Source organism: Micromys minutus, assembly GCF_963924665.1.
Source record: "Micromys minutus genome assembly, chromosome: X".
NCBI lineage: Eukaryota > Metazoa > Chordata > Mammalia > Rodentia > Muridae > Micromys > Micromys minutus.
Genome location: NC_137970.1, coordinates 18,664,181 through 18,677,495, shown reverse-complemented (window position 1 = coordinate 18,677,495; position 13,315 = coordinate 18,664,181). Strand labels below are relative to the sequence as shown.

The following is a 13,315-nucleotide window of genomic DNA, read 5'->3' as shown; positions in this document are numbered from 1 at the left end:
GCTATCGTATCCCAGGAAGGTGAGCCTGTACAGTGTGTGGGATCACCAAACAGCAGCAGGAGCTACGAGAGGGAACTATCTAGTATCTTCCAACAATCCAGGCATTAGTCTAAAGGAGCTGAAGGGCTTGACCCAAGTCATCAGAGGAAGAGCCTGGTACATCAGTACAAAGATTTGTGAATCTTCATCCCTGTGACCTACACGGTATCCTGCCTGCTTTCCAAGGAACCTCAAGATGGATCCTACTGAGAACAGCCAGACCTTCAACCTCTGGGACCTCCCTGAGGCCCAAATCGAAGAAAGGGGCCCCGAGGATGCCCAGGACTCCATAGCTGAGGCAGGGGAGGTGGAAGCCATTGCCACCATATCTGGGGATGTGCCTCCTGGAGAAACACCTAAGTTCTCCTCAGAGAGCCTCTTCTCCTCCCCCAGCCATGGGTTTTATGGATGGGGAATTCCCTGACATTCCTCTAGCAGGGATACAGGGTGACGGGGTCCCCTCCCTGGATGAACTAAATGGAAAGGTAGTTGATTTGGTGAGATTCCTGCTCATCAAGTTTAGAAGGATGGAGATAACCAGTAAGGAAGAAATGATCAGGAAGGCCTTGAGTGATTATGAGGAGTACTACCCTATGATCTTTAGTAAGGCTTCTGAGTGCATGAAGCTGATTTTTGGCGTTGACATGATGGAAGTGGATCCTTTCATCCACTCCTACTTCCTTTACCCTGCTCTGGGGATCACCTATGATGGGATGCTACATGGAGTTATAGGTGTGCCCAAGACAGGTCTGGTTATAATTGTCCTATGCATCATCTTTATAGAGAACAATTGTGTCAGCGAGGAGGTATTCTGGCAGGTGATGAATAACCTAGGAATGTATGCTGGAATTGATCATTTCATATTTGGGGAACCCAGGAGTCTTATCACTCAAGACTTTGTAGAGGAAGGATATGTGGAATACAGGCAGGTGCCCAACAGCCTTTCTCCTCGCTTTGAGTTGCTGTGGGGCCCGAGGGCATTTGCTGAAACCACCAAGATGAAGATCCTGGAATTTTATGCCAGCATTGTTAGGCAGGATCCCAGATCCTACCCTGAGAAGTATGCTGAGGCTTTGAGGGAAGAACAAGAGAGGGCCTAGGCCAGAAAAGCCCAGCAGATAATAGTACTGCTCTGACCAGCACAACCTATAGTATATTAGTAGTTAATGGTCAGGCAGAATAGTAATATACGTGGTAGACCCCCAAATGAGAGCTATTGGAAAGAGAGTGTAACCCATTCCTTTCTTATTGTTCTGTTTGGGTGACTTATGCTCATTATTTTAAAACATTATTAACTTTTACTATAAGGCTCCTTTACTTGATAATTTTAAGGCAAAAATTGATATCAGTAATGCCTGTGTTTATTTAGGTCAGGAAAACTTTGTCATCTTAAAAACAAGAATGTTTTCTGATTTGTAATGTGTCACACGATATAACACTAAAGTTGGAATTTCCTGGATAACAAAAAACATACTGGCATTAACAAAGAACAGAATAAAATTAAATTTTTCTTGTGCAGCTAAAAAAAAAAAAAAAAAAAGAAAAAGAAACAAATTCAGAATCCAAAGGGTAAGGGGGTGGTTATAACAATACCTGGGGAATGGGGAAGCAGACTTGGGGCTAGGTCATAGCAGCGGGCCAAAAGAATTTAGAGTGACTTAGTAGAGAAAGCTGTATGTAGGGTATAATGGGAGATCCTAGAGAGGGCCCAAATGATGAGACCAGAAAAGATGGTAGCATACTTTAGAGATTGGTTGTGACCTGGGTGCTGACAGAAATGAAGTATAGTCTTTTGTGAACTTGGGAGCCATCCTTGGCCATTGTGGTGGTTTGAATAGGAATGGCCCCCAATAGATTAATGTATTTGAATGCTTGGCCCAGGGAGTGGCACTATTAGGAGAGTGGCACTATTAGGAGGTGTGGCCTTGTCGGAGGAAATGTGTCACTGTTGGGCTGGCCTTCAGATGAAGATGTAGAATTCTCAGTTCCTTCTCCAGCACCATGTCTGCCTGCACGCTGCCATGTCCTACCATCCTGATAATGGACTAAACCTCTGAAACTGTAAGCCAGCCTCCAGTTCAGTGGTTTCCTTTCTAAGAGTTGCCATGGCCATGGTGTGGTGTCTGTTCCCAGCAATAGAATCCTTAACTTAAGAGAGCAATTATTGTTAAGCTGTGTTATGTTCGTGCCTTTGTGCCAAGGCATGGTTATTCTTGGGCGCTCTTGGGCAAGATTTATAGTGAGACTCCTTAGAAAACTCATAGTCTTGTGAAAACCTATGCTCAGGAAACCAGAGTAAAAGTGCAGTGGAGAAAATGCTTGCTAAAGATCAGTAGAGCCTACCTGGGGCACAAGTCAGCAGACAAGCTGCTGGAAAGGATGAGGCAGGATGGTCAAAACCTGGAGGCAGGAGTGGGCTGCTCATACTTGATATTCTAGCATTTAGGAGGTGAAGGCAGGATTCAAGTTTGGAGCTATTTCTTGGCTACACCACCGTACTGTGGTGGTTTGAATGAAAATGTTTGACTAGGTGTGACCTTGTTGGAGGAGGTGTGTCATTGGGGGGCAGGCTTTCTGGTTTCTACACCATTCCCAGCCATGTCCCTCTCTCTGCCTCAGATTTGTGCACCAGGATATAAGATCTTAGGGGCTGCTCCATCACCAGGCCTTCCTGCTGCCATGCTTGAAGCCATGATGGTCATGAAACTAAACTTGAAAAAGTATATGTGAACTGCTTTGGCCATGGAGCTTTGTTATAGTCATAGAAACGTAACCAAGTCGCTTACTTTTACAAAAACAAAACAAAAAGGTTCTAGAGTTAAAATTCTCAGATCTCAAGTAAATGCCAAGCAGGCCTAGTGGACTCCAGCCTTGGAGGGCAGAGACCGAGGATCCCCAGAGCAAGCTGGCTACTTCAATTAGCTATACCAGTGAGCTCTGTGTTTGACTGAGGATGTGCCTCAATAAATAAGGTGACAGAGGATAATTCTCCATCAACCATGTGTCTCCATGCACATCCACATACATGTGCACTCACACAATATTGTCCATACACACAGATCTCTGTCTCTGTCTCTGTCTCTCTCTCTCTCTTGTGTGTGTGCACGCACGCACGCACACACACACACACACACACACACACACACACATAAACACAAAGAAACTGAAAACAAACCAAACTTGATGCATGCCTGTAATTCCAGACCTGGGGAGGTGGGAGCAGAAAGATCAGGAATCGAAGGTCCCCCCCTGACCCGGGCCTAGACTATATGTGAGCCTGTTTAAGTAAAGCAAAACAAAAGACAAACAAAAACAGACTCCCTGTAATCCCAGTACCTTTGAGACAGACAGGAGGCTCATCAGGAAGTTGAGGCCAACCTGGGGTATTCAGTGAGACCTTGTAGCAAAGAAGCCCAAACCAAACAGTGGAGATGAGTGCAGATCTCAAGGAGACGGTGCTAGTGGTAAAGAGAATGGGGAAAAGCCTGGAGGATATTTCAGAAATCCTTGAAACTGCCCCTTCCAACTCTGGCCTAGAGGTCTAGAAAGGCAAAGTGTTTTTAGGGATGGGAAGAGCTTCTCCGGCTTTGCTGCTCAGGGCTTCCTTGGCATTGCTGCTCCTCCTTTACATTGAACTTTTCTATGGCTCCTCCAGCTGTAGTTCATGTGGCCCCAAAACACAGCCTGTGTCATTGCTCCAAACACTGTGCTTATTCACATATGGTAAAAGCAGAGCTATTCCACCAAGAGTGCCAAGGAAAGCCTAGGGTGCTACTGTAGATGTCCTCAACAAGAATATATAGATCTGGGAGACTGTCACTTAAGCCCTAGAGAGGCAGTACAAGTGGCGGCAGCAAAGCTACATGCATGAGCTATACAGTAGCTACATGGGTCTCAACTAGCAAAGGCCCAGGGCCTCTTCATGCTGCAGTAGGTACAGGCTATTAGATACAGAACTTTAAGATGTGAGTCAATACTTCTGACTTTCAGTCTTGTTTTAGACCCATTATTCATTCCTATATATCTATTTCTTTTAGAAATAGAATGTTTATTCTATTCCTCATTTTCTCTTGTATCTTGAAAGCAGATGGCACACACAATTTGTTTTTTTCCCAGTGAGGAACATGAACTAGTACCTTGAGCATAGCAGACACTTCACTATATACCAAGCCTCATAACTTGCTTTTGATCCTATACATTCAGAGTGACGGGTTGCCTTGAGTCTTAGACAAGACTTAGAACTTTTTATTTGTATTTAAAAAATGAGTTAAAACATAGGAAGCATTTGCACAGAATATATTTTGCATCTTCAGGGACATGAATCTTGGGGTTCAAGAGTAGAGTTTGATGGTTTAAACATGGTTTGTATTCCTCAAAGGATTTTTAAAAGATTTATTTATTTATTATATATGAGCATCCTGTCACTGTCCTCAGACACACCAGAAGAGGGCATCAGATCTCATTACAGATGGTTGTGAGTCACCATGTGGTTGCTGGGAACTGAACTCAGGACCTCTGGAAGAGCAGCCAGCGCTCGCAACCACTGAGCCATCTCGCCAGCCCAGGACATTTTTTGAGATGGGTTTTTTTACTATGCAGTGATGACTGGTCTGCTTGACTCTGCCTGCAAAGTGCTGGGAATAAAGGGGTGTGGCACCATGTTTTGCTTTGAATCAAGGTTTCACTATGTAGCCCAGGTTGGCCTTGAACTGGCAGTGACCTTTTTGTTTCTGCCCCCTGAATGCTGGGATTCCCTGCATGCTTGTTCCTAATGTAGCAGTGTTGGGAGGTAATGAGGCCTCACTGAAATTAGGTGGACACTGCCTTCATGAAAGGATTAATGCTTTTCTTATGGCTGAATGTACTTGCTCTGGCAGAACTAGGTTACTACACATCATTGGTCCCTTCTTCACCTAACCATTTCCCTTTCCTGCCATGCTGTGATGCAGAGGCTCTGTGTGTGTGTGTGTGTGTGTGTGTGTGTGTGTGTGTGTTTTATTCCTCAAGTGCAAATTGAGTGTAAAAGATATTAGTAATAATAAACACATTCAGGAAATGAGAAATAAGGGTAACTCCCCTTTCCTGTCAATAGAATCACCTCGTTTTATAAAATCAAATTGCCCTGCTTGTCCTACTGACCAAGGAGTTACTGAATCAAAGTGAGACTTTTATTTGATTAAAGGTCTTACTATATAGTCTAGGACTGGAGTTGAAATCATCATCCCTGTCCCAGGTTTCAGAATACTGAGATTACAGGTGTGTACAACTGGATAAAATATGTATCTTTACAAAGCTTTAAAGGATTCATCTAATCTTGATTCCCTTTCTTTTCTCCCCTGTCCCTCTTTTTTTTCTTTCTTTTGGAAAAGGATTTTGCTATCTTCCCCAGGCTATCCTATAACTCCACGGATCCAGAAGTTTTCCTGCTTCAGCCTTCAAATCACCGAGGACTCTAGGTACATGTAACCATGCCTCACACGATTAACATTCCCGGTAGCTCCTTTGACTCTTCCTATAGGGCTCTTTGCATATGCACATTTCTTGTACATTGTCGAGTGAACAACTGATTGATCTGACAAGGCTTTACAATTCTTAAAGCCACTGAACACTGAGGAGTGAGAAGTGATGGGATTTTTTTTAAGATTTGTTTTTTATGTGCACTGGTGTTCTGCCTGCATGCTTGTCCAAGGGTGGCGGATCCTCTGGCATTGGAGTTACAGACACCTATGAGCTGAGAATTGAACTTGGACCCTCTGGAAGAGCAGCTAGTATTCTTAACCATCAAGCCCTTTCTCTGGTCCCCAAATCTGTTTTTCTAAAGTTGACTCAACACTGGAAGGGAAGAAAATAGTCTTTCATAAGGAATAAGCACCATACAGTTTCATGGCAGACATGTAAAGAGTGCACATATGAATCTAAGCAATCAACATGTGTTCTCGGTCTACTTGGATTATTGTGCATGTTATGCAATATACTTGATTACATATGTGTGCTACGGAGTCTGACAGACCTGGGTTTGAGTCTAGATTTACCACTTGCTAGCCATATGACCCTTAGAAAACACTTTCATCTCCCCACCCCCAAATTTGCCTTAAGAAGTGGAGATCTATGTTAGGACCGTCGTGTGAATCAATTTACCTAGTTAACACAGTAGGTTACAACTCTGGCTCATTTGCAAATGTGGAGAAAGTAGGCCCACTGGAAATGTGTTAGAATTGCATATAATCAACAGGGAAGACATGGCTGAGTCAGGTGCCCTACCCCAAAGCCAGCACAACCTGTAAGACTAAGTTTCTTAAATCTGTCCAATTATATATATTTGATTAAAAAAACATTTAAGCCAGATGACAGCAGTAAATATGACAGAATTTTAATAAGGTGACATACTCATTTAACACAGCCTTTATTTTTATTTCAAAACAAAATTCCAGGAAACAAAATATTTAGCATCAGTTGGGTAGTAATTAAAATAAAAATCACAGTTTCGATGAATCAAAACCAGACAATTGCTGAAAGGTAGATCACTTGGCTTACCAAAAAAAATTAATGTTAAAAAGTGTTAAAATTAAGTTTATTGGCATTCTATATAATGCTACATTCCAGAATTAAGAAAGGAGAGTTCACATATATAACTAAATATTAAGTATTGAGGCTTGGCTGAAATCTACATATTTCATGGTAAACTATGCATGAAAGTTTAATTGCATAAACTTCCTGAGTGGCTCCCATGCTGCACTAGGTCTACATGCTTAATATTCGCAGTAAACACATTATAGCTTTAAGAGATTGAGCATGACAGACCGTCGACTGTACTTTCTGACCAGTCGCTATCTGCTCTATCTGCTGAGGGGTCTAGACTACAAATCTCAACCTTAAACCTTAAATTATAGTGGAAAGAAACACAATGTAAAAAAGCTAGAAGGGTGCCAAGTGTGCATTTCCAAGCACTGTCCCTTCAGAGCATAGTCTTCCCCTTGCCTTCTCCCCTGACTTTTAGCTTTTGAACAGTCTGTGTTTACTTCACAGAGAACCTCCCAGAATCGAAGCTGTTGATCTGCATACTCTTTCAACCATCTCAGTGAAAATAACTTTAACCTGGTTACTACTGTGGATCTATTCACATGGTAGTTGTCAAGGTCCCTGATCAATGTCTGAATTCATCCTTCATACATGAAAAAAAAAAGAGTCTTTCCAGGGTGGTCTGAAAGTATGGCTCCATACCAATTGCACACTAATTTTACTTAAAAGCAACTGGTACTATGTTCGAGTATTTTCATTTCATAATTTGGGTTAGATTTTTAAATTTTAACCCTAGAATTTTATTTACCAAATCAAAGTCTTTTCTTTTCTATATATACGTACTTTCTATTATATCTTCTAAATAAAGGAAAGGAAAGGAAGTCCCTGATTGACTACGGATTTAAAAAAAAACAATCTATTCTAGAAAATGGCTTGCATACCACCTCAGAAGGCTCAGGTTTTTCTTAATCAAACAGAACATGAGGTAACTGAATCACAAATTGATGGCAAATATACCTCAGGAATGTACGTATAAACAAAGACTGAAATATAGCATTTACTAATATTAAAAATGTAGTGTTACACAGTAAACATGTGAAACAAGGAATATCCAGTTACAAACATTTGCTGAGTTTTTTCAAAGGGGGAAAGAGAATTTTCAATGCTTAGAAAATACAGCAAAGAGTCAACTCCATAAACTACAGATTAGATAAGCAATTATCTAAACAGTTACTACCAACTATGATTCAAATGAAATGCATTCTGCCATTTTAAGATAACAAACTGTCACTGTAAATACCAGGCAGTCTGCTAACGTTTTGAAGATGGGTCACTGCCCTAAGAGGTCAAGTATTTCACTGTGGTAATTAAAGCAATCACAACCCATAGCCCTTTAGGCACTGAGTGAGAAAGCGTCAGCAGTACACATGAAGTTGGGGCACTGGGAGCGTCTCACCTCAGTACATTTGAAAACGAACTCCCACCACTAAGTCTTGTATTGCCACCAATTTAATTTCTCTCTTTGCTTTCTATCCCCACAAGCCCTCACTTTATTACACACAGGTGCACGGCTGTCATCGCTTAAACACAGATTGGTGGCAGAATGATGGCTCTTCTCATCCCACATGCATGGTGAGTGCTAGGACAAAAAAGGCAAGCCAGATTGAGAACCTAAACTAACACAAAGGATCAAGGCAAAAAAGCAAGTTTCACAGGCAACATTTACTTGTGCACCTAAAACAGTACTGAAAAACGAGGTAGATAAACAAAAGTAACTGGACTGCAAGTAAATCTGGGGTTTTCAGATGATAACATCTTATCGGACCTTAGAAAACACTACACTCAACCCAAAAATCACAGCGGAGTGCCTTTTAAACTTTCACAGTTAGGTTTCCTGTCAAACTGTTAGAACTTATGCTTGGTATAAGCAAGGAAGAGATGAAAAACTGCAGGGATATTTGTGAAACGACAGCAAATTGCTTAGATTCAAGAGGGCTCCAGGTATATGAAAGGTTCTGCACTGAATACAGCAGTACTGGTTCCAGTCTTATGTTCTACCCAACTCCACAGACACAAGAGCAGACATGAGGACACAACACTGCTCATCGGATGCGCTCGGAGAGGGAAACAGAATGGGTGGCCGTACAGACTATCTCTCAAGGAAACTTTACAAGATGGTGGCTAAGTGCAACCTTTGTGTTGATCACAAGAAAGAAAGCAAAAAGGATAGGTTTTTGCGCTTTCTAGAAATGAACAGAAGGCTTACTATATGTCCTAGGCTCTTTGTTAAAGAAAAAAGGTACTTCTGAGTGTTATCTGGAATTCATTATTTATGGGGTAGGAAAAGTACCTCAGGCAAGGATGGAAACAGCACTATTATAAGACTTATCAAAATTATGAAATAATACAAAATTCCCAACTAGAAAACTAATCAATATTTACAATCAAAGTGACTATAATCTGAATCAAATCAAAAAGTAATGAGGGAAAGTAAAGTAAACCCCACAGCAAAGTGAATAGCATTGTTTTAAATTCTGCACACTCCCTTTTTACATACGCTTTAACTTCTACACATTACATATACATAATGTATATGTAACATATATGTTAACCCAGATACTGCAGTCAGCATGGAGACAGCAGTACACTAGTCCCATCTTCTTCAAACTTTAGAAGATGACTTTTCTTTCCAGCAAAACCTGAAAAGATTCTAAATATTACAAGGCACTGCAAACATCTGCAGGCAAACAAGGACAATGAATTATATGTAAAACTGAGATGTGTAACAAAACAGAGGACATACTATGTAGAGCAGCCATTAGGAAATGGAATTGTACATGTCATCCATGGAATTTGTTTTCACCGTGGGGCACTGTTTAAAAGGATTGCAACTAGAGGAGATCTAGTCTTCAAACCTGTAGTATTTCACCTTATAGGTTATTTAGCCCAATATAGTTATACAAAACCGACTGATAATGAAACACAGACAGTTTTAAAGAACTATGGGGTTTGGGAGCATTGTTTTAGACATGTGGAAAACACTACAATGCAAGAAACTGCACTGAATAGCCTAAAAATTATTCCAAATGCAAAACAATACCATAGAAGGAATTTGAGGAATCTGTGCATATGATCGGGACTCATCTAAAACATGATGTCTTAGGAAAAGAAACTGTGGCTCTTACCAATATCAATCCATGGAATGCCCCCAGGAACAGTGACAAAAATGTGATTATTAGGGTGTGGTCTTTAGGTAAGCAATGTAAGATAAGTGTTAGAAAGGGCACTGAATGTCACAGAGTATGAAAACAGAAGCACACCCATTAAGTTTTCTCACTTTCTGGCAAGCCCATGGGGTAAGGTTTTAGAGGAATATGGAGGAAAACCTGTTAACAGAAATGAAGAGCACAATTTGGAATAGTTACCAAGAGAATTCCTAACTAGGAAAACATGTATTTGAAAGGACTTTCAATGTTTCAATGAATGGTAAGTCATTTGAACATGTATACAGAGGAGCTGATATATACCAAGTAAAAATTCTATTGGGTTTCACAGACTGAAAATTAGGTAACCCTGTGACTAGCGCTTAAAGTTACTAAAGTTAACCTTCCTAAAAACCAAAGGTGTACATTTTGACACTGCCTCCCTTCCTCCTAAAACTGGATAAAACCCAGTAAAGTGCAACTTGACAGTGAAGTCTCTCAAATTCTCAAGAGGCTGACAAACGCATCTAAGATCTAAAATGTTCTAAGTCTATAGACACTAGTAAGAAATGATAACAACCCAAACATTGTCATCAAAAAAGGTTAAAGGCAATTTAAATAATATCATCCTAGGGTGTGCTAGTTCACTGCAGGACAGTGTGTATCTTACATCTCTTAGAACCCTGTAAAGCCAGTGTTTTATGCAAAAGTCTCAAAAGCTACAAACCCTAGTGTGTCAAGTACATTTCACTTTAGAAGAATGGATTAACAGAAGTGTTAACCTGAATCTCCTTGGTTAAGATTACAAGGATTACCTTCCAAATGAGATTCACATCATCTGCAATGCCTAGCAAAAGAATGCAAGCCAAACCAGTACCTCTCGGATGCTCAAAACCAAAGCAGTGTGCACATGAGAAAAGATGGCCACTTTGGGTTATTACTGAAACCCAGAAGCAGCTCTAGTAGCTGTAGGTTCAAGGAACTGTTACAGTTCTGCTTTTGCCTTTCCCTCCGCCTCACTCTGAACAAGCCCTCACTCCTCCTACTGTGATGACGGGGAGAAAATCACATTAAAAACACTCAGATTTTGTACTGCTTGACAAAAGTCTACTACATTTATACACCAATGTATACATATGCTGCAGCCAGTTACTGCCTTCTGTGAAAAGTAAACTAAGACAGACATGACAAATTTCACAAGACTGGCTATTGGAGGGTCTTATGTCATCCACATTTGGGGAGAACCAATCCACATACTTTTTTTTACACATGTTAAAGAGAAGTCTCATACAACTGCTGGTAGCAGCATAAAAAAGAGGGCGGGTGGGGTGAGCGAGTCTCCGAAACACATGGAAGGTGTCTTGGAAATGGTAACACTTAAGCTGAGCTAGTAAAGCATTCAGAACAGTATTGTTTAAAAATCAAGTATCAAAGAGGATAGGATTTGAAGTGAAAAAATGTTTCTGTGTGCAGTATCCTTTGTGCAAATTGCACATTACTACAGAATGATGAGCTGTATCAAATATCACATTGGAACAACAAAAAACAAAGTTTAAAGTAGACACAAATGAGAGAAAATATGGCAGAACTCAAGAAGAAAGTGAAGCATCACAGGGTTTCTGAAAGTTCTCTCCCCTTCCTTCAGCATTGACTTGGATTCATTTAGGACCAGGAGGGATTGAAGCTGGATTCTGCACTGCTGGAGCTGGAAAAGACTGCAAATTCATCCCAGGCTGGAAGAGTCCCCCAGATTGGGTAGGAAGCACTACAGACTGCTGTGCTGTTCCTGAAATTCCTACCCACGGCATCGGATAGCCTGTGGCACCCACAGCATTGTACTGACAAACATGAGGCATTCCATATGATGCTAATGGCCCAGGAAATGAAGGGAGAGGGAGTCCTTGTGGCAAGGAAGTTGGGGCAGCTCCACGAATTTGGGAGAGAGAAGAAATCCAAGTTGTTGTGTATCCCATAGTAGATGAAGTACTCTAACAAAACAAAAGCAAACATAAAAACAAAACATCAGTTCATTTGGCACATTCTTTTCTGTCTCTACTCCTATTCTTTTTGTCTCAGTCCTTCTTCTATTACATTGAGTGGAACACCTTCCTGTGAGTTATGCATGAGTAACATTCTTTACTTCAGCTCATCTTCCAAACTGCCCAGCCTTTCAGTATAGGCATTATTCAGATAAGAAAACAGAAACTTAGTAAGTAACCCAATGTTGCCAAGCAAGTGAGACAGGGATTTCAACCCTTTCCTGACAACTGCAAGGCCCATATTAAATCCCTGTTCACACTTTAGTCTCTAATTTACTCATGCTAACACTATTGTTTTGCTTTTGCTTCATCCTGCCAGCTATGGATGTTCATTTAGACTATATGAATAGATTAAAGAAAATAGACCATCTTACTTGCATGAGTCTTTGGACAGAAGAACATAATTAGTGTAACAAGGGGACCAAACATATAGTAAATATCTCCTCTATTCCCTTTACACTATCTTAAAACCTGACACTTCTATTGTATTCTTTTTTATTTTGCTTGTATGGTTATTTTGCCTGTGTATATATGTGTGTATGTAACATATATGCATGTATATATGTATATGTATAACCCATGGAGGCCAGAAGAGGGCACTGGATCATCTAGGACTGGAGTTATAGACAGAAGTAGGCCACTATGTGGGTTGTGTTAGGTATCAAATTCAAGCCTTCTGAAAGAGCAGCCAATGCTTTTAATGCCTAAATCATCAGCCCTTCTGTTATAGTCTTTTATTCTTGTGTGTTTGGTGTGTACATGCATGTGTGCTCATGTGCATATGGAGGCAAGAAGTCCATTTTGGTTGTGTGTCATTCCCTCAGGTGCTATCCAAGTTAGTTTTTGAGGCAGAGTCTGTCACTGGCCTGAAGCTCACTAAATAGGCAAGGCTGGCTGGGTAGCAATCTCCCAGAATTCACCTGTCTCTTCCTGCCCAGTGCTGATAGTTTTGTATGCATCACACACACCCATCTTTTTCATATGAGTTCTAAGGCCTGAAACTCAAGTCCTCATACTTGCATGGTAAGTCCTTTACTGATTAAGTTGCCTTCCCAGCCCTTCATTCTTCTAAATTAAACTCAAAGCCACAGACAGTTGTGTTTTGGGAAGTACTGAAAAGATATATTCCTGCTTAATATTGTGATTAAGTATATGTATAGATTATAATATATTAATAATGCACATAGGAATAATGATGCCAATGGAAGTAAATAATTCTTTTGGGAGCCTCAAATCCTTAGTTCAAGCTAAAACTAAACTTTCAATTACACTTTTGTTAGAAACTTTCAGTATAAGTTAGGACAAAAGTTTTTTTTTAAGTTTTACTTGAAAATGAATGACAATATATGTTCAGTTACAAAATATTTTATTTAAAGTTGAACAAGATCTTTTCAGTATTTTCTATCTTTAAAAGTAAAATTAAATTTAATGCTTTTGATTCAAAATTGCAGTATAGTGTGATCACATTTGAATAAAGTTATTTCTATGTAACCATGTATACTTATAGAAAATGAT

The 13,315-nt window shown here is 40.4% G+C and overlaps 1 protein-coding gene and 1 pseudogene across 3 annotated transcripts in view; one reads left to right on the top strand and one right to left on the bottom strand.

The window, feature by feature from the left end:
* The first annotated feature begins 235 nt into the window (after positions 1–235).
* Positions 236–1,139, top strand: LOC308416077 (melanoma-associated antigen 10-like; annotated as a pseudogene). The gene has a single exon. The product of its transcript is annotated as a melanoma-associated antigen 10-like (transcript).
* A 10,280-nt stretch (positions 1,140–11,419) lies between these two features.
* The window catches only part of WNK3 (WNK lysine deficient protein kinase 3), a gene marked incomplete at both ends in the record, with an annotated part of 97,699 nt that continues 95,803 nt past the window's right edge, over positions 11,420–13,315 (bottom strand). For both annotated transcript variants that reach the window (XM_080909811.1, XM_080909812.1), the window contains one exon: positions 11,420–11,749. In XM_080909811.1, the coding sequence (XP_080765937.1) occupies positions 11,420–11,749 (330 nt within the window). The remainder of the gene's footprint in view (positions 11,750–13,315) is intronic.